A 22,250-nucleotide genomic window follows, 5' to 3' on the forward strand; every position below is an offset into this window, starting at 1 on the left:
TTATTAATATGCAAAAACTTCACCCAGGACTTTAAAATCAGAAGTGGCAATTGTAGTATAATATAGGGAAGTGCATAGTCATGCACTTTGTCGCAAGGTATAAAGGTGTGGACTATTTTCTAAATGGGAAGAAAATTCTAAATTCACAGGTGTAGAGGGAATTGGGAGTTGTCATCTTCCAGGTTATCTTCCAGGATGAGTTAGCAGTAAGAAAGACAAATGCAATGTTAGCATTCATTTTGAAAATACTAAAATATGAAAGCAAGAATATAACATTTAGGCTTTATAAGGCATTGTTTGGATTGCACTTGTGAGCAGTTTTGGATCCCTTATCTAAATAAAAAGATGAGCTGGCATTGGAGAAGGACCAGCAGAAGCTCATGCGAATAATCCCAGGAAAGTACGGTTTAACACATCAGCAGTGTTTGATGGCTCTGAGCACACACTTGTTGAAGTTTAGGTGAATGTTTTTGAAACCTATGAAATATTGAAAGGTCTGGATAAAGTGGATGTGGAGAGGATGTTTCCTATAGTGGAGGAAGTCTAGGACTAGAGGGCACAGCCTTAGGATTGAAAGACATCCAAATTGAATAAAGATGAGGAAAAACTTCTTTAGCCAGAGGGTGGTGAATCTGTGGAATTCATTGCCAGAAACAACTGTGCATGCCTGTCACTGCGTATAGTTAAGGTGGAGGTTGATAGGTTCTTGATTAGTCACTGCATCAAAAGGCTGCAGGGAGAAGGCAGGAGAATCAGGTTGAGAGGGATGGTGAAATGGTGAAGCAGACTTAACGAGCCAAATGGCCAAATTCTACTCTGATACCTTACGGTCTTAACAGTAAGAGAGATTTGTACTCCACTGTTTTGGATTGGTCTGTAAGAACAATAATAATACTCCACTGATACCTCCTCAAATTACTCCAACTGAACAATTATGATCTCTGATGATCTCTCCCAATCGAGGAGTAATCCTAATGTATTATCGGGAATTTTTCAGGATGATTGTGAAGGGATCCATTTCAAGAATTTCTTCCAAGTCATAGCCGAACGTCACATCTCATCTTCTATTTTTGCCACAAGCGATAAAATCCCAAGGCTATTGCTAGGCACGTGAAGACAGATGCTGAAGAAATTATAAAGGAAAAAGAAACAATTCAGTATATTTACATTTTTCTTTAAACTCCAAATCATGTTATTTCAGATGGATGGATGGACGAAGTTTAAATGCATACTTAAAGTGACAGTGTTGGACGGGGTGAGAGCACTGATGAACAATTTCACTAACATTAGAGCATATTATGTTTTGCTGTCTTTGATACTGTCATTGATTCTATAAATGAGAAACTGTGGAACCCTCATGAATCTAGTTACCCATAGGAACTTACACTTCACATTTGCAAACCACAACATTAATCAATGGGTCGAAGACGGAATCACTCTTAGTGAAAACTTGGTTTTAAAATGGAATATGCCATTGCCCAACATGTTATCAATCTTGCAGACACAAGGGACTGCAGTTCCTGGAATCTGCACCAACAACCAGTCTGCTGGAGGAACCCAGCCGTCATGCAGCATCTGTAGGAGAACAGGAATTATCAATGTTTGGGATTGAAACCCCACCCAGCAGGTCTGATGTTGCATGAATTCCTCCAGCTGACTGGTGCTCGAGACTCCAGCATTTGAGGATTGCAGGTCAGGCACCATGTGGAGTTCACCCCAATACTGCATTTCATTTCCAACGCACTTACTGCACGAGGATCAGAACCTATGGTGACTTCATTTCGGGACCAAGAGTCACCCAAGATGAGTAGTTGAACTGCAATATGCAGGTATTACTTGTGCCTGAGCATGTTCACAGGCCAAAGTCCACACCCTTGGTAAATATTTTACTGAAGTTTACACTCAATGCTTGAAGACAGAGGCAACTCGTGTTAACTGGCTGTAAAAGATTTTGGTAAAAGTGAACTCTAGAAGTTTCAATCAAGTAGAAGACTACAGCACAAAACTTGTCCTTTTAACCTGCAATGCCCAACCCTTTATACAGGGAAGGGTTAGATTACAAATCTGCTTCAGTTGTGGGGTGCACATGCAATTGCAAATTGGTAAATTAAAATTCAATACAATTTATTATTTTAATAGCTGGTTTATTCTGTTGGTTTGTCAATCTAATGCTGATGATTGTAGTAAAAGGTTTTAGTTGCATGTCAAACTATCACAACATTACTTGGTGTTCTGAACCAATGCATGGGAAACTAATATTTGAATTTTGTCACCACACATTTAATAAAAGTTTGGAAATGCATTGGCAACCTCAAAAAGTATCCCAACCTGATAAAATAATAGCCTAGGTGATGTAGATTAGATTGTCTTTAATCTATAAATATAATCTTCAGAATATAGAATATGGATATTTTATATATTAAAGATAAATATTGCAGCACAAAGGTCGAAGAAAATTGTTGGCCAGAAAGACCTACAGCCTAAAAATCAGTGAATTTGAACGAAGCTTAGGAGGATGGTGGCGCCTAACGGCGACTCCTTTGCTTGCTCCTTCAGAAACAGCTCTATTTCTATCTTTGATACCTCTTTTTTTCCCTTTCAAGGTTTTTTTGAAGACTCTGACCTGGAGTTACATGCTGACTTCGGTTCTTTGCAGCAATGGGGCCAGCTCTCGGGGCCTCACGACTAGATGCTTTTTGATATGCCAAGGATGCGGCCTGGAAGACAAGAGCGCATTCAGGGCGCTGGATCTTTGTGGCTCAGGAGGTGGGTGGATTCAAGGCTAGTGCTGCCGCCTGATGTGTTGAGGGAGTACACTGGCTGCTGGCTGTGTGCCCAGAGACCCGAGTTCTTTGGGCACAGAGCTAAAAAAAAAAGCGATGCAACAGACTTTTAATGCCATAAATCAGCGAAGATCTTTGTTATGACTCCCCTCTCACTGTGAAATAGGGACACCTCGTTTTCCCTTATAGGGAGAGAGAGAGAGCCTGAGGTATGTCGAATTACCGGGTGAATGAGTAGTCTTGGGGGTACCACATCTGTGTCTTTATTGATGGTTTGCTGCACACTTGAGTGCTCGGTGGGGGGGGGGGGGGTGCCAATGCCTTTTTGCTGGTGGGGTGGGGTTGTCACTTTGCTGCTGCTTATGCGTGGGAGAGGGGAGCTGGGGGGGCTTTGGGATTCTAACATTTAACTGTCATTCATTCTTTGGGGCACTCGTTTTTGGAGATGCTTGCGAAGAAAAAGAATTTCAGGATGTATATTGTATACATTTCTCTGACATTAAATGTACCTATTGAATCAAGGACAGTGGAAGTAGAAAGACCAGTTGTCTTTGATTTTGCCATGAGGTCAAAGGAATGGAGACTGCTGTTTTGTGAAGCTGCTCTGTATCCTCCATTTTGTGAACTGGTTTTGTTCAGCTGAATCAGTGATTTAAAGTAGACATAATGATGCTCCAGGTAATCTGTTGGATTAAAGATAATTTCCAAATAACAAGTTATTTCTGAGGTTTTCTTTGGTATGATAATACATGCAGGTTTATGAAAGGTGGGGTCTGTGTCTCCCCTGAGTGAGTCAAACTGGTTACTGGTTTGTTAACTGATTTAGAATAAACAGCCATAAATTATCAGTTGTTACTTGCGGAAGAGGGGAATAAATGGATGCTGGTTTGGACCACAGCCAATAAGATGGTGAAATAGGTCATTCTGATAACCTACAGCCAATGTGACATTTGAAATGGTAAGGAAAGAGTACAAAAGCAGAGGTTTTGAACATAAATCAGCAACCACTGCAGATGTGGAGTACCCCCTGGACATGTGGAGATTAGATTGGGAACATGAGGAACACCTGGCCAATGCAGACTCCTTTCCTGGGTGTTACTTTTCTATTCCTTTACTGTTCAGGGAAACTCAGTAGGTGCACATGCAGGTATTGGGTTGTGTAAATTCACATGCTTGTGAACTAAGTCCACAATGGTACTTGCAGTAAATACTGATTCTCTCTGTGCCTAACTGATAATCATTACTAATGGATAATCCCTGTATCAGAATAGAAACTGGACAAATAACCAAGTAATGGGATATTGGTTAAATGTATAGCCCACATGTAGTGTGCGACCGCGATTATATCATTACTACAAGATTAGAACCACTTTCCCCTTTAGGATAGAAAGGTACAAGAGACTGCAGAAACTGGAATCAGGAGCAAAACACAAACTGCTAGAGGAAATCAGCGAGTCAGGCAGCATCTGTGGAGGGAATTGAACATTCAACATTTTGTATCTAGCCCCTTCATCCAGTTGGTGCCTGATCTACTATATACCTCCAGCAGTTTGTTTTTAAGCCCCGTTAAGTTAAAACATTTTGGCCCTGGAGCTTGACCAGGAAGTCAGAGGAAAGGAATTGCTCCTTTCTCAGAAAGCCAGTGATTCACCGGTAATGTTTGGATCAATTGGGATGAAAAAGACAAATAGTTTCGGGAATAATGTATTATACGTCTGTCACTTAATCATTTAACTCAAAAACTTCAAGCTGTCACATAAAGTGTAGCACTGATGATAATTACTAATTGTGCATGTTTTCCCAATTTATCGTTTTCAGATAAAAATGATAATCGTGGAAGAAGACCACTGACACATTGTAAAAATGGTTTGTTTCAGTGATATGGTTTTCTTGTAATTAGCCAGCAAGGGGTAAGAAATTTTCTATTTCTCACAAGCTGCAAAGCATCTGCTGAGCAACAAGAGAATTGCAGGAGCTTGCTAGTTTTCCCCAGAAGAGTCAATTTCATGCTATAAATGCTTACGATGACAATTGAAATGGTAAGTAATCACTGGAATGATTGAGGGAAACACTCTTGGAGAGAAGGACCAAACAAAACCAGGGTGTTCTTCATAAATTCACTTTCATCATAAACAAGAAAATAGAGATTATATAATGAAGTAGAAAAAGACAAACCATTCTAGAAATGTAATCCTTATAGTCTAAAAGAAGCGGGAATGGGGCATGTGGTGCCAGTAGTGACCTTTCAGAAATATTTAACAATACGATAAAGATTTTAAAAATCTTACTGTTTTGAAGGAAATGGGCAACAATATGGATGGCTAAATGTAATTTATAATACAATTAATTGTCTCAGTGGCCCAGGGACAAGCCCTGCACTGGACAAATATCATTCCTTTTACTGACTCTATGTTCCTATGTTTGTTCTATATTCTATTATTGAAGGACAATATTTTTATATGTAAATATGATGCCACATAAGCATTGTTATTTCCTGCTCTACACAACATTAATTCTTCTTATCTCTGACCTGACCTTCACTCACCCTTTCCACCCAGGACAAATTCATAGGAGCAGATGGAAGATTGCAACCTCAACTATTAATATTTTGGGATGAGTTGTCAGAAAATGTGAGCTCTGGTCCTTATGTAAATTCTACTTAACATTTATTTAAATACAACTGCAGTCCCAAACCCTGGATTTGCATCCTGCAATTTATTTATTTTTTGTAAAAGAATTGCCAAAGGTGCAGTATCTTTTCCCTAGTTATACTGTTTCCAAGGACCAAATAAAAGCACACCAAAACCTTTGAACATTAATTACTACAAACCCATATAAACTTTACGTATAGAACTTCGGTGTCCCCAGTGCAGAGTCCACCAAACAGATCAACCAATCGAATGGATCAGCCAGAAATGTTTGAAAGGTCATGAAAACACTTTTGGCAAATATCATGCATAAACACCAACACATTTTGAAGAAATTCTATTACAATTAAACATTAAGAATGCTAAATTAGGTACCTTTGCACAAAGTTAATATGGTTCCTTGATTTTCAGCTGGAAATTTATCAGTTAATACTGGAACTCATGGGTTATTAAAATAATCAGATGGCACTCTCAAAAATCTAAGTAGCTTTAGTGCACCACATCACTTTAAATATAATTTATTTAGTTGCAAAACACTTCTAAAAACTTGAGGAATAGTTACAGGAAAGTTTGTGCTTTCTTAATGGGGCTGTGCAGTATCAGGCTTCACAAGAGCCTGAATATACCAGCAGCAAGAAATATGTAAAAATGAAAATCACTCTGAAAAGGCTTGTTGTACCGATGTTAAAAAATGAGGATTGCACAGACGTTACGCTATGCAAGCAAAATGCCAAACTGTCCAAGCTACACAATGTAGTGCCCATTTTGGCCCCTTGCCAGAATGCTACAATTATATCAAACATAGCACGGCTCCTGCTGGCTTCTCAGCACAATCCACACTAATTTGATTTGATGCAAATGATGCAATTCACTGTAAGTTTCGATGTACATGTGACAACAAAAGTAAATCTCTTAATCTCTCTCTTATCATCTTCTCCCCCGTCCTTCTCCCAAATGAAATACAGGATAGGGATCATTTTAAGTTCATATATTTAACCATTTCCATAATCCTACCTGCAAGATACCTCATTGTTTCCAGTTTAAGAGATTCCAACATGGTCTTAAGTGAAGCCACATCTGTGTCAATTTTTTTGTTTGTTTCAGTTATTGCACGGTCCGTGTCTGAATTCTGCAAAATTAAAAAAACACACCAGAAATCAATCTACAGATGGCAATACTATTGTATTCCAAGGAGATTAATTTCCCATCTTCCTTGAGGAGGACTTGGTAACAGTAAGCAACTATTGGAAAACCAATTATTTGGTCATTACCTGCATTGCTAATAGCAGAGGCTTATGTGACCAATGGGGTAATTGCCTGTAGTCATGTAAGCCTCTGCTATTAGCAATGGCAGGTTCTATATTACAACGGATATCTCTAACCTCTCATGTCGGCAGTCGGAGGGACCCATCTGCTTTATGCAGGCTTCAATTATCTGGGTGCCCAAGTACAACGTGGTAATACGTACCATTAACTATCGTCCAGTAGCACTTATATCCACAGTGATGAGAGGTTGGAGATGAAAGATATCACCTCCAGCCAGAGAAGCAACTTAGATCTGTTCCAATTTGCCTATTGGAACAACAGATTCATACCTGATGCCATCTCATTGGATCTTCACTCAACCCTGGAACATCTGGATAGCAAAGATGTATACATCAGGATGCTCTTTATGGACTACGGCTAGGCATTCAATACCATCATGACTCAAGACTAATCAATAACTACCAAGACCTTGGCCTCAATACCTCCCTGTGCAATTGGATCTTCGATTTCCTCACTTGCAGACCCCAGTCAGTTTGGATTGGCAACAGCCTCGCCTCCACAGTCTCCATTTGTACAGATGCACAACAAGGCTGCTACTCGACTCACTTTATTCTTGTGACTGTGAGGCTAAGCACAGCTTTAATGCCACAAGTTTGCTGATGATACCACTGTCGTTGACTGAATCAAAGGTGGTGGCAAATCAGCATAGAGGGAGATTGAAAATCTGCCTGAATGGTACCACAACAACCACCTCTCACTCAATGTTAGCAAGACCAAAGTGCTGATTATTGACTAAAGAGGAAGGAAAATGGAAGTCCATGAGCCAGTCCTCATCGTGGGATCAGAGGTAGAGAGTGTCAGTATCTTTAAATTCCTCAGTGTTATCATATCTGACAATCTGTCCTGGGTTCAGCTCCTAGTGCTATTACCAAGAAAGCATGGCAGGGCTTCTATTTCCTTTGAAGTTTGCGAAGATTGAGAGGCATTGATCGAGTGGATAGACAGAGGCTTCTTCCCAGGGCTGAAATGGCTAACACGATTGGGCACAGTTTTAAGGTGCTGGGAAGTAGGTACAGAGGAGATGTCAGGGTTTTTTTTTCACAGAGCGTGGTGAGTGCGTGGAATGGGCTGCCAGTGACAATGGTGGTGGAGGTGGATACAATAGGGTTTTTAAGAGACTCTTGGATAGGTATGTGGAGCTTAGAAAACAGAGGGCTATGGATAACCCGTCATAATTTCTAAAGTAAGTACATGTTCAGCACAGCATTGTGGGCTGAAGGGCCTGTATTGTGCTATAGGTTTTCTATGTTTCTAAGCTTTGGCATGACATCTAAAAGCTTGATAAACTTCGATAGATGTGTGGTGGAGAGTATATTGACTAGTTGCATCATGGGCTGGTACAGGAGCACCAATGACCTTGAATGGAAAATCCTACAAAATCTAGTGGTTATGGCCGTCTATCACAGGTAAGACCCTCCCCACCACTGAGCTTATCTACAATGGATAGTACACATGACTTCTGGCGAGGGTTGCACACCATTGCAGACTTCAAAGCCAAACGCTGTGGGGCCGCCAACATCGCAGCCTCTCTACCGGATGAGCTCAAACGCTTTTATGCTCGGTTCAGTGCAGCTAACTCTGAGCCTCCGAGGAAAGCCACCACTACAACTTGCAATCTGGCCATCTCTAAGGCTGAGGTACGCAGATGTTTCCAACGAGTGTACAGTCACAAGGCTGCGGGACCAGACGACATCCCAGAGTGAGTACTCAGGTGTGTTTACAGACATTTTTAATCTCTCCCTCTCCCAGTGTAGAGTGCCCTCCTGCTTCAAATCATCCACCATTGTCACTGCACCAAAAAAGACCAAGGTAACGTGTCTGAACGACTGGTGTCCTGTCACACTCACCTCAATAATAAGCAAATGCTTTGAAAGGCTGGTCAAGGATTACATCTGCAGCATGCTACCACCCACACTGCAATCGACCTACTGATACAACCGATCGACAGACGATGAAACAGCCACAGCTCTACATATCATCCTTACACATGAGAAGAAGGATGCTTATGTGAGAATGCTATTCTTGGACTACAGTTCAGCATTCAACACCATAATTCCATCCAGGCTCGACAAGAAGCTCAGAGACCTTGGCTTGACCCTGCCTTGTGCAGCTGGATTCTGGACTTCCTGTCAGATTGCTGGCAGGTGGTAAAAGTGGGCTCCCTCAACTCCACCCCTCTGACTCTCAACACAGGGGCCCCTCAGGGCTGTGTACTAAGTCCCTTCCTTACTCCCTGTATACCCATGACTGTGTTGCCACTCACAGCTCTAATCTGCTAATTAAACTTGCCAATGACACTACATTGATTGGCCTAATCTCAAACAATAGTGAGGTGGCCTACAGGGAAAAAGTCATCTCTCTGACACAGTGGTGCCAAGAAAACAACCTCTCCCTCAATGTTGCAAAAACAAAGGAGCTGGTTGTGGATTACAGGAGGAAGGGAGACAGGCTAACCCCTTTTGACATCAATGGATCTGGGGTTGAGAGGGTGAACAGCCTTAAGTTCCTTGGCAACCACATCACCGAGGATCTCATGTAGTCTGTACATACCAACAGTACAGTTGCTGTACCAACAGCACCTCTTTCACCTCAAACAGTTGAGAAAGTTTGGTGTGGGCCCCCAAATCCTAAGAACTTTCTACAGGGCCACAATTGAGAGCATCCTGACTGGCTGCATCACTGCCTGGTATGGGAATTGTACCTCCCTTAATTGCAAGAACTCCGCAGAGAGTGGTGCGGACAGCCCAGCGCATCTGTAGATGTGAACTTCCCATGATTCAGGACATTTACAAAGACAGGTGTGAAAAAAAACGCCAAAAGGATCATTGGGGACCCACGTCACCCCAACCACAAACTGTTTCAACTGCTACCATCCGGGAAGTGGTACCGCAGCATAAAAGTCAGGACCGACAGGCTCCAGGACAGCTTCTTCCACTAGGCCATCAGACTGATTAACTCATACTGATTTGACTGTATTTCTATGTTACACTGACATATTTATTATAAATTACTATAATTGCACATTGCACACTCAGACAGAGACGTAACGTAAAGATTTTTAGTCCTCACATGTAAGAAAAGGATGTAAAGGATGTAAGAAATAAAGTCAATTCAATGAACATTATTGCAGGGAAGCAGCCTCAATCATCAAAGACATCCATCCATCCAGTAATGTCCTCTTCTCATTACTGTCATCAGGAAGAAGGTACAGGAGCCTCAGGACCCATACCATCAGGCTCTGGAACCAGAAGGGATACCTTCACTTACTCCATCACTGAACTGTTACCAAAATCTATGGACTCACTTTCAAGGACTCTTTACCTCAGGTTCTTAGTATTTACTCATTTACATATTTATTATTTTTTTCCTCTTTTGTAGTTGCACAATTTGTTGTTTTTTGCAAATTTGTTGTTTGTCCATCTTGTTGCGTACAATCTGATTTGATTCTATTGTGTTTCTTGTTATTGTGTATGCCCACAAGAAAACATTAAATATTAAACTATATTAACTGTAATTTTTTTGTATTTTCATTACTTTTTATTGGTAATTTTATTAAAACAAGAAAGTAATTAATATTTCACTTCCATTCCTCCAGTCCAATTCCCTCTACATTCCAGACTCCCCCAACCCAAAATTTAAATTTCACAAACATGAGGAAATCTGTAGATGCTGGAAGTTCAAACAACACACACAAAATGCTGGTGGAACACAGCAGGCCAGGCAGCATCTATAGGAAGAAGCAAAGTCGACGTTTCGGGCCGAGACCCTTTGTCAGGACTAACTTAAAGAAGAGATAGTAAGAGATTTGAAAGTGGGAGGGGCAGGGGGAAATCCAAAATGATAAGAGAAGGCTGGAGGGGGAGGGATGAAGCTAAGAGCTCGGAAGTAGATTGGCAAAACGGATACAGAGCTGGAGAAGGGAAAGGATCATGGGACGGGAGGCCTAGGGAGAAAGAAAGGGGGAGGGGAGCACCAGAGGGAGATGGAGAAGAGACAAGGAGTGATTGTGAGAGGGGCAGAGAGAAAAGAAAAAGGGGGGGGAATAAATAAATAAGGGATGGGGTAAGAAGGGGAGGAGGGGCATTAAGGGAAGTTAGAGAAATCTAACTTTAATTTTGATTCCTTAATTATTTTATTGGAATAAATATATGTACTCCTTAGGTTTTATTTGATTTACAGACCCGATTGTATCATCTTCCTGTTCATTGAAGGGATTGTGGGCTTTGTAGGCTAAGCCAGCATTTAATTGCCTATCCCTAATTACCCTCAAAAAAGGCTTTGGAAGCTTCCTTCTTGAATTTCTGTATTTCTTGAGCTGTGAGAGCGTGCCAGAGAGAGCAAGTATATCAACCCAGCGCGGCTAAAAGGAACACAGATACATTTCCTGGTAAGTATGAGGTACGGCTTGCAAGTGTTCCCATACTTTTGTTGCCCTTGTCCTTCCAGAGAACGTAGAAGGTACAGTTTAAGAAGTCTTGGTGATTCACTGCAGTACATCCTATGGATGGTGCAAACTGCTGCTATTGTGTCAGTGAAGGAGTGATGAGAGCTAGGGGGCTGAATCAGAGGAACATTAGGTCCACGTGTGTCCTCTCTTTCACGGAATCCTGGTTAATCCCTTCTGTACCGGATGCAGTGATTCAGATCGAAAGGTTTACTATACACCGTCAGGATAGATCTACAGAGTCTCTCAAAAGCAGAGGTGGAGGAGTATGCCTCATGATCAACTCTTCTTGGTGTACAAATATATCAGTGCTGTCCCAATTCTGCTCACCAGACCTGGAATATCTAGCAGTGAAGAGCCGTCCTTTTAACCTACCACGGGAGATTTCCGGGATCAGTTTGGTAGCAGTATACATTCCACCTCAGGCCAATGTCAAGCAAGCTTTAGATGATCTGAGCAATGGGATCAACATGCATGAAACAGTGCACCCTAACTCTTTCACCATCGTTTAGGGGATTTTAACCAGGGCAGTCTGAAAAAAAAAAATCACTAAGCAATTACCATCAACAGATCACTTGCAATACCAGAGGAAACAACACATTGGACCATTGCTACACCACCATTAAGAATGCCTACTGTGCTACTCCACGCCCTCCCTTCGGGAAGTCTGATCACCTGGCTGTACTTCTACTCCCTGAGTACAGGCAGTGACTGAAGACTGCAGCACCAGTAGTGAGGACCAAGAGGTATGGACCAGGAGTGCCTACAGGACTGCTTTGAATTGGTGGACTGGACTGTAGTCAAGGACTCATCTTCGAACCTGGATGCATGCTGCAGTTGTTACCGACTTCATTAAAACCTGTGTGGACGACTGTGCTCCTACAAAGACTTACTGCACATTCCCAAAACAAAAGCTGTGGATGAACCAGGAGGTACGTTGTCTGCTGAAGGCTAGATCTGTGGCATTCAAGTCTGGTGACCCAGGCCTGTATCAGGAAACCAGGTATGATTTGCGGAGGGCTATTTCAAGGGCGAAGAGACAATTTCGAATGAGGTTGGAGGCAACATTGGATGTATGACAACTCTGGCAGGGTTTGCAGGATATTACTTGCTTCAAAGCGAAACCCAATAGCATGAATAGCAGGATTGCTTCACTACCAGATGAACTCAACGCCTTCTATGCCTGCTTCGAAAGAGAGAATATAACTACAGCTATGAAGATCCCTGCTGAACCTGATGACCCTGTGATCTTTGTCTCAGAGGCTGATGTTAGGCTGTTTTTAAAGAGAGTGAACCCTCACAAGGTGGAAGGTCCTGATGGAGTACCTGGTAAGGCTCTGAAAACCTGTGCCAACCAACTTGAGGGAGTACTCAAGGACATTTTCAACCTCTCACCGCTACAGGCGGAAGTTCCCACTTGCTTCAAAAAGGTAATAATTATACTAGTACCTAAGAAGAAGAATAATGTAAGCTGCCTTAATGACTATCGCCCGGTAGCACTCACATCAACAGTGACGAAATGCTTTGAGAGGTTGGTCACGACCAGACTGAACTCCTGCCTCAGAAAGGACCCAGACCCATTGCAATTTGCTTATCGCCACAATAGGTTAATGGTAGCAATCTCAATGGCTTTTTGCACAGCTTTAGACCACCTGGACAACACAAACATGTACGTCAGGATGCTGTTCATCGAGTATAGCTCAGGATGTAATATCATCGTTCCCACAATCCTGATTGAGAAGTTACAGAACCTGGGTCTTCGTACCTCCCTCCGCAAATGGATCGACTTCCTAACTGGAAGACCACAATCTGTGCGGATTGTTGGTAACATCTCCTCCTTGCTGATGATCAACACTGGCGCATCTCAGGGGTGTGTGCTTAGCCCACTGCTCTACTCTCTATATACACATGACTGTGTGGTTAGGCATAGCTGAAATACCAGCTAGAAATTTGCTGATGATACAACCATTGTCGGTAGAATCTCAGGTGGTGACGAGAGGGCATACAGGAGTGAGATATGCCAACTGGTGGAGTGGTGCCACAGCAACAACAACCTGGCACTCCATGTCAGTAAGATGAAAGAGCTGATTGTGAACTTCAGGAAGGGTAAGATGAAGGAACACATACCAATCCTCATAGAGGGATCAGAAGTGGAGAGAGTGAGCAGTTTCAAGTTCCTAGGTGTCAAGATCACTGAGGACCTAACCTGGTCTCAACATATCGATTCAGTTATAAAGAAGGCAAGTCAGAGACTATACTTCATTAGGAGCTTGAATAGATTTAGTATGTCAACAAATACACTCAAAACTTCTATAGATGTACCGTGGAGAGTATTCTGACAGGCTGCATCAATGTCTGGTATGGGGGAATCGCTACTGCACAGGACCGAAATAAGCTGCAGGAGGTTGTAAATTCAGTCAGTTCCATCTTGGGTACTAGCCTACAAAGTACCCAGGACATCTTCAAGGAGCAGTGTCTGAGAAAGGCAGTGTCCATTATTAAGGAACGTCAGAACCCAGAGAATGCCCTTTCCTCACTATTACCATCAGGTAGGAGGTACAGGAGCCTGAAGGCACACACTCAGCAATTCAGGAGCAGCTTCTTCCCCTCTGCCATCCAATTCCTAAATGGACATTGAACCCTTGAACACTACCTCGCTTTTTAAATATATATTATTTGTTTTTTGCATGATTTTAAATCTATTCTCTCTCTCTCTCTCTCTCTCTCTCTCTATATATATATATATATATATATATATATATATATACTGTAATTGATTTACTCATTTATCATTATTTTCTTCTATCATGCATTTCATTGAACTACTGCTCCTAAGTTAACAAATTTCATGACACATGCCAGTGATAATCAAACTGATTCTGATTGTGGGTGGGTACCTATCAGATGGGCAACTATGCCCTGCTTGGTGCCAAACTCCTTGTGCCGTTGAAGATGCATTTATCCAGGGAAGTGGAGAGTATCCCATCACTGATCTGAGACTTGCAGGTGGTGGACGTGCTTTGGGGATCTTGGGAGGCAAAATACTCACTGCAGGATTCCCAGGCTCTGACCTCCTCTTGTTGCTACATTTTAAATGGCTATTCAAGTTCAATTTCTGCTCAATGGTACATTCCCCACCACACCACTATCCTGAATATTGATACTATGGTATTCAGTGACAGCAATTCCACTGAATGTCAGAGAGCAACTGGATTTTCTCATTTATTATCATCTCTGCTGTGCTCAATATGTAGGGAATAATGAATAACCAACGGTGGCCAAGGGAACCAACGTTTGTAGTCTTGTTCATAATTATCATTTGAACAATACCAACTGCCCAAATCAATCCCACCATCTTCATAATTCTGGTAGATCTCATGTGCACTACAACTACCAAATCAAGATAAAATATGTTCCCTTAACCAATGGCATCCGAGAACTTGAAGACAGGAACAAACAAGAAATTTAAAGGAAAAAACACACTGGGTGCAGTAAGAGAAATGGGAAGAGATGATTATATTGGAAGAATGGGAAGTAGTTAAAATGAAAGATTTTTAAATCAATAATTCAGTAATTTTGAAAGTTTAAGATTGCACTTTTCAAGAACAGTTGACCTATTAACAATTACCTTATAGATCAGAGATTACAGTTTAAACCCTTTTTTTTTGAGTTTAATGAACAACCAAGCTGTAGCTGTGGCATTTTCTGGACATTTACCATGTGGGGAACACATTAGAGTGGAAAATACTTTCTGAAAGCTCTTCATCCAATTGAATTGATTTGTCACCTCTAGTTGGGTTCAGTTTTGATGAGACCTTATGAAGGGTCTAGGACTCAAACGCCGACTGTTTATTCACTTCCATAGATGCTGACTGATCTGCCGAGTTCCTCCCACAGTCTTCGTGTGTTTCCACTTTTTATAGTTGCTTGTTGATGGTTTTATAATCGTTTCCCCCTCCCCTTCTGTTTCTATAATTTCTACCTGCTCTAATTTGCTGCAAATATTCCCTATCCTAATGAACAAAACACAATGAGGAGTATGTGGTGTTACGAGAACTGTGGGCATATTCACACCAAAGCAATCTTTAAGTTATGACAGATGTCTTCACTTCATATTCAAAGAAATAACTTTTCATGTAATATTCTTAAAAGCACTTACCATTTCAGTAAATTCATTTTTAGATGTCATTAACTGCTTCTCTTGCTCTCTAAACTAATTGGGGGAAAAAAAGATGAATATAGGAGTGATATATTTATACTTTTTTCCTCAAATTAAAATCCTTCAGATTGACATTTGTTAGATCAATTCTTTTAAATAACTATTAATTAAATAAATAATTGTTAAATAGCTCTATTATATATTTCCACTGGTAGGCAACTGGATACCTTTCTAAAACATCTGTAAGACCACTTTGTAAATTAGCAATGATTTTCCACCATCCATTAAACACTAAAACTGTGTTACATGATATAAATATGACCTGTTACATATTGCCCAGCCAAAATAACTGCTCACAATGTACTGTGATAATTTAAGTATATTCTATGCATGAATATTATGTCATTCTGCAATATTCTGATCAACCGAACTGTTGGCTAAATAAAGTAGGTTTTGTTGGGATCACATACATGTTTATTATAAGATTTGATTTTTGACATTCTCTCCTTTTCGATTTGTAAACATTGAACCCTTAGTTAATTTTGAGCCTGGACCTCGGTTGACATAGTACTGTTGTTGCTATTATATTTTGGGGAAACTCGAGATATACTGGTCTCCATTCGAAAATATTTTCACATTCAATATCAAAACCATTCATCTGTTATTGGTCAACACCAGATGCTGGAAATATAAAAGAAGATTTGAAATAACACTGGGAATAGTCAGCAGGAGGAAGTGTGTTAGCACGGATTGAAAACTGGCTGGAATGAAGAAAGCAGATAGTTGGAATAAGCAAGTCCTTTTCAAGCTGGAGGAATGTAATAGTGGAGTACCCAGTGATCAGTTCATGACCCTTATTTGTTTATGATTTGCATTTGTTACTGGGGATGGAATGAAATGTAATGGTTCCAAGTTTGCTGATCAAATGGAAATAGGTTGAAAGCCACCTTGTAATGGGGACAGTGTGGTTCCACAACAGTATACAGATGAATTGAGTGAAGGGTGAAAACCTGGTAAATTGGAGATTGTGTGTGAAGTTGCACACTTCAGTAAAGGGGGAAATCGAAAGGAAGATTATTAACTAAACTGAGAGAGACTCCAAACGAGTGAGGCTCAGAGGGATTCAGATGTTCTAGTTCATAAATCACAGGAAGTCAGAGAACAAATCCAATCAGTAGTTAAGAAGACAAATGGCATCTTGGTTTTTTATTGCAAATAGGTTAAAGATTAGGGAAGTTTTATAAAATTGAGCAACGTGTTGTTGAGACTACCCTGAAGTATTGTATAAAGTTTTGGTGTCATTACTGACAAGGAAATTATAGTAGCATTGGAGGCAGCCCAAAGGAGATTTACCAGGTTAATTTCTGGGATGACAGGGTAATCCTATCAAAAGAAACAAGACAGTAGGATCTACAGTAGAATCCTTGGAGTATAGAAGAATGAGGGGCAGCCTTATTCAAACTTACATGATCTCAAAGGAGCTTGATGGACACTTTCAAGTGGGATGTCAAGAGCAAGGAAACAGAGGTACAAAACAAAGTGTTAGTCATTTAAAACTAAAATATGTTGTAATTTCATCTCTCAAAAGATAGAGAATCTCTGGAATTATCTGCATCCTAAGAGTGCTGGAGGCCAGATTCTTAGGTATATTTAAGGTAGAGATAAATTAATATTTGAAAGAGTGAGCAATTGAAGATTATAGGGAACTGGCACAGAGACCATTTGAGGCCATGATCATACAATATAGCAGGACAGGTTTGAGAGGCCTGACAGCCTACTCTTTATTATCTTGCGCTCCTGTGACAAGTGGCGTCTCTGAAGAGAGAAATAGAATGAACACAGCAGGTCAATTACCTTTTGTCAGGAAAAGTTAGAAACTGGATGTACTGTATGTGAAATGCACAGAAGGGGCAGATGTCCAGAGAAGAAAGTGAATGCCTGCGATAGGGCGGAAGCCAAAATAGATTAAGTGACATGTTGTTGTAAATGTCCAACATGGTCTTGTGATTGCGAAAGAACAGCCACTGACACATTCTACAGACCTAGGCTAGGGTTCGTAAATTGTGGGCACGTTATTTTGGTGCCAGAAGTGTGCTATCACTTGCAGGTTGCTCAACACAATCCTCACTAATTTGATTTGATGCAGACAGCGCATATTACTGTGTGTTTCGAAGTACATGTGATAAGTAAAGCTAATCTTTATCAATGTTTACCTCCTCTATTCTGCCCCCTTTTCTTTCCTCATATGACACTCCCCCCTCCTTTAGTTTTTGTTGCATCTCTCAAATTTGCTGAAGCTCAATACTACACTTTCCCCATGTAAAACATGGGAAGGTGATGTATTAAATTAAAGGGTACTTTTTAAACAATGACAGCAAACAAACATGAAATAGCTACAAGCCAACATTAGTGTCAACAATATATTACCAAGTCCATAATTCTGCTTTTCTCCAAGTTCATGTCCAGTTTTGTATCATTTCTGATTTTCTTAACTTCATCCTATAAAACCAATATTGAAATGAACACTGGCAATCAAAACCAGAAAAACATGGTCTGTACTTGTAATAGTCAAACAGTAACTTACCGTTAGCTGTTGTTTCACGTGTTCCAATTCAATTTTTATTTTCTAATGAAAAAAAGAGAGTTCCAATATGTCAAGGAAGATTTCCAATATGTCAAGAAGTAATCAAAGCTCATGTCTTATTTAAATAACGATCCATATTTTGTTGAGCAGGGCCCACTGCCTGCTAATCTCTCGGAATCTCAATCGGCAAGTACTTGACCGGATCTTGCCCTGTTCACTGAGCACAGCCTGGAGACAATTGGGAAGTTCTGAATAGAGACAGAGTTCCATCCAATGTAATCAGATCGAATCAGTGAGCTGGACGAGACCTCACGCGAAACTGCTGAGAAATCCTTTGATAAGTGGCAAAGGCGCACCTCTGTTTTAATCTGCCAGTTATTGCATTCTTTAAATCCTTCTGACTGTTCTCCATTCAAAATATTAACATTTTCTCAACAGAAGCACAGGAAAATATTAAAATATTATAAAAAAATCATAAACGCACTTAATTAAAAAAAACTGTCCTCTTCCTGATAAGAGCTGAATCAAGTGCATAGATTCTAAAAAACACTTCAATTATCTCTCTCCTCTTAAAAAAATATTCAGCCACAAAGGAGAATCACATCCAAATGATGTCAAGGACTGTCTTTAAACATTGAAAGAAGCCAGTTCCATAATCTAGGAGCTTGTTGTGGTTACACATCAAGACCTAAAGTCAGTAGTGTCAGGACACAGTATGAAGCAGGGTAAGCAAACCTTTCCAGACCCTGGTCTCAGTTCATTCAGTATTTAATTCATAGTATACTAGTGATACCGTACCGTTTGAAGTCACATCATACCTCATTTTCCATCCTCAGGCTTGAAAATTCACTTTTCTCAAGAATAACCATATCCTTTCTTATCGAGTCTAAATGGGCCATGATTTGATGCAGCATTAATTCCTGAAAGAAAGAAACATTCCATACAAGTGTTCAGTTTTGCGGACTGAGAGATGAATGAACTGGTAAGTTTCACGTTCTGCCTTGACCATAGGTGTCAGCTCCACCAATGTTCAAAGATCTCATTTCCCTCCCACATCATTCGGCATGTTCCATCACCGGAAGATCCCGGTGGTCTGGCGTTGGGCTCTTCAGACGTCTGTGATTTCTGTTCATGGGGGCCCCAGGTCTCCAGCTCCCTTGTGCTTGCCAGGGCCCCAGGTCTCCTGTGCTCCCTTTAAATTCACCCTGGTTATATTGGCTGCCCTTCTTTGAAAACTTAGGCTCTCTTCCTTGCACATACCGCATTCACTGTGTTAGTGTGAATTTAAGAGTTAAGTTGATGTTAAATGAATTCAATGTTTATTGGAATATCGACAAAATTATATCAGATGGTTCAGAAAATCTGCTGACCCAGCACCACTTGTCAGATTAATGAAGTTTTACTGTATACAAGTGATCCGTATCAGAACACAGCTTTAATTAAAGGTTGACTAAATTATACCAATTGAATGGAAGATCTGTTATTGCTTTCACAGCATTCCCATGAAGATGGCACTAAGCAAAATGGTCAGCAATGGAAAAAAACATCTGATATTTGGGTGACTACAGATGACAGGTCACTGGTGGAAGTAGCTGGAGGCCAATTTTTGCAATGTGTGGGATATTACTGAACCAGATCCTTAGGACATTGGCATCGTCCGTGAGCCAACCAACTGTATGAGAGGCATTGCTTTCATACAATAGACCAGATGTGAGTTGTTCACTAACAAGTTTAAGTTCCTTTTATGTCATTCCTTACAGCAAATTGACATAAACTAATTAGATTAGGAGCAGGACTACATTCAGATCAGGACACAAAGGCCAGATAGAATTAATTTCCAATGAGAATATTTTAACTTTCAAGTGTAATGCCAAGAAGATTCATGTGGAATGGGGAGAGAAGGTGGGAGGAAGGAAGATGCAACTAGATTAACACAATGGTTACAGTCTTGCTGCTGTATTTCACCTCTCGACAAAAGACTCACCACAATAAGCAAAGCTCCGGTCTGAAGTGTAACAGTATATTCATCACCACTGTTGCTTACTGTATCCGTAAAAAAGCTAAACAAGGTTAGCAGTAAGCAAGACAGAAACTAAAGCAAGCTGCCAAGTGTAATTTAGTAATTCAAAACCTTGGAACCTTTACAGAAAAAAATTGAATGAAACAGCAAATTGTTCTGGAGCAGCATCAATCACAAATCTCTCCCCTCCTCCACAAAACATCTCGTACAATGCTGGGTTTTTTTGCTATTACTGATGCAAGGAAAACTATTATGGGGACAAGACTGGCCCAGAAATGATCACGATCTACAAGTCAGGATCACCATCACCTTCCCAAGAAATGAGACATGGTGAAATCGTGATAATCAAGGAGAAATTCAGCTTGGGGACAGCCCCTTCAGCACACCAACCCCAAACCATTCACTTATGTTCATCTTTTATTTTCTTACTTACTTATTTATTGAGATGAGGTACAGTTCCGACCTGTCAAACTGCACTACCCAGTAATCCCGATTTAATCTGAGCCTAATCAGGAGACAATTTACAATGACGAATTAACCTACCAAATGGTACATCTTTGGACTGTGGGAGGAAACTGGAGCATCCAGAGGAAACCCACGTGGTCGCAGGGAGAACGCACAAACTCCTTTCAGGCAGTGGCGGGAACTGAACCCGGGTTGTCTGTAAGTCAGAGCACTGTGCTAACCACAGTGCTACTGTACCACATTGCCTTTAGAATCCCTTTACCAAAGTACATGTCCTCACACTCTCCTACATTAAATTATCAACGTCCTCCAGGCTCAAACACGCGCCTATACCCTAGGGGCAATATACAGTGGTAATTAACCTAATTAAGTGCAACCTTTATAGTCAGTTGGGTCCTTATAATATGATATATCTAAAAGATACAACTTTGTATTTTAATACTTACAACTGCGACAACCAAAGGAATAGATTCTTGAGATGATAAAGCAAAAAAAAACACCCCACAGTAATCATGCTTACGTTTCTTTATCTGTTAAGGAGAAAGATTGGCACTTAAGTAGACATCGTTGTACATTAGAAACAAATGTGTGCTTGCAGTGAAACAGGGAACCCGTGGTATGGTGGTGAACCTGGCCACACATTCACTCGACGCAGGTTTAAGGTTAACACTGCTGTCCAATGATGGAGATTGGGCCACTTAGAGCCACAGTATCACTGATCCAGTGAGAAGCAGTGGAACATCTGCCTTCATAAACTCCAGACAGATCACGGGAGAGACAGAACATAAATAACAACCAAGAAATTAAAAAAGCAAAATTTGAATCAGTAGATGGCAAATAAGGGAAAAGTACACAGAGAGATGCAGAGAAATAGATAGCTACAAAACACATTTTTACAGAAATCCGTTCTGACTGGTTTATTCCCTGAGCCCTCAGGCTCTTGTCTCAGCATTTGTTTCCTTACTATCAATGATTTACAGGAAAAGGGACATCAACCTGATTTGTTTTTCATTAGTTATTTTAATTAAATCTATTTTCCTCACATATTAGGCGCCAACCTTGTCCATAGTGTTTGTACATACCACATTGAGTCACGTTCAGACTGTTCAAAATGCATTTGAACATTACAAAAGTACATCTTTAATAATCAGTTTTGAAAAAACAGTCTCACATGTGATGTACCTACCTGTTGTGCTTTAGTTACCAAATCCCTGTATGTGGATTCCATATTTGCATTGGTTATATTTGCTATTATTGTAACTATAGCCTCTGCTTGCTCTTTTGAAAAACCTAGTCATAAAAAAGAGAAAATTTAAAAATAATTCCAACTAGAATAATGATTTAGACAGAACAATACACACAGAAACAGGCTCTTTGGCCTGACTTGTCCATGCCATCTAAAGTGCACACCCAAGCTGGCTCATTTGACAGTGTTTAGCCTAAACCCCTCCAAATATTTCCTATCAAGGTACAGTACCTTCTCAAGTGGCTTTATAATTTTATTATTATACCTGCCTCAACTACTGTCTATGGCAGCTTGTTCCATACCGTATATGCACCATTATCTGTCTGAACTTGATCCATGAGTCCCTTTTAATTTTTCCCTTCTCATATTAAACCAATGCTCTCTAGTGACTTTTAGACCATAAGACACAGGAGTAGAATTAGACCATTCAACCCAGTGGGTCTACTCCACCATTTGATCATGGCTGCTTTACTTCCCCTCTCAACCCTATTCTCCGGCCTTCTCCCCAAAACCTTTGATGCTGTTACTAATCAAGAACCTATCATCCTCTACTTAACTGAAGACCTGTGCTAACC

General features: G+C 40.6%; 1 protein-coding gene across 6 annotated transcripts in view; it reads right to left on the reverse strand.

The window, feature by feature from the left end:
• Window positions 1–985: 985 nt before the first annotated feature.
• ccdc90b (coiled-coil domain containing 90B) overlaps window positions 986–22,250 on the reverse strand; it is a 39,890-nt gene continuing 18,625 nt past the window's right edge. The window contains exons 3-10 of one of the 6 annotated variants that reach the window (XM_059964520.1): window positions 21,616–21,719; window positions 20,876–20,959; window positions 18,763–18,864; window positions 17,945–17,986; window positions 17,788–17,859; window positions 15,361–15,414; window positions 6,446–6,560; window positions 986–1,123 (exon numbers count right to left, since the gene is read on the reverse strand). In XM_059964520.1, the coding sequence (XP_059820503.1) occupies window positions 1,065–1,123; window positions 6,446–6,560; window positions 15,361–15,414; window positions 17,788–17,859; window positions 17,945–17,986; window positions 18,763–18,864; window positions 20,876–20,959; window positions 21,616–21,719 (632 nt within the window). In that variant the 3' untranslated portion in view covers window positions 986–1,064. The other 5 variants (XM_059964519.1, XM_059964518.1, XM_059964517.1 and 2 more) reach the window with 5 other exon arrangements.

Source organism: Hypanus sabinus, chromosome 3 (genome assembly GCF_030144855.1).
Source record: "Hypanus sabinus isolate sHypSab1 chromosome 3, sHypSab1.hap1, whole genome shotgun sequence".
Taxonomy (NCBI): domain Eukaryota; kingdom Metazoa; phylum Chordata; class Chondrichthyes; order Myliobatiformes; family Dasyatidae; genus Hypanus; species Hypanus sabinus.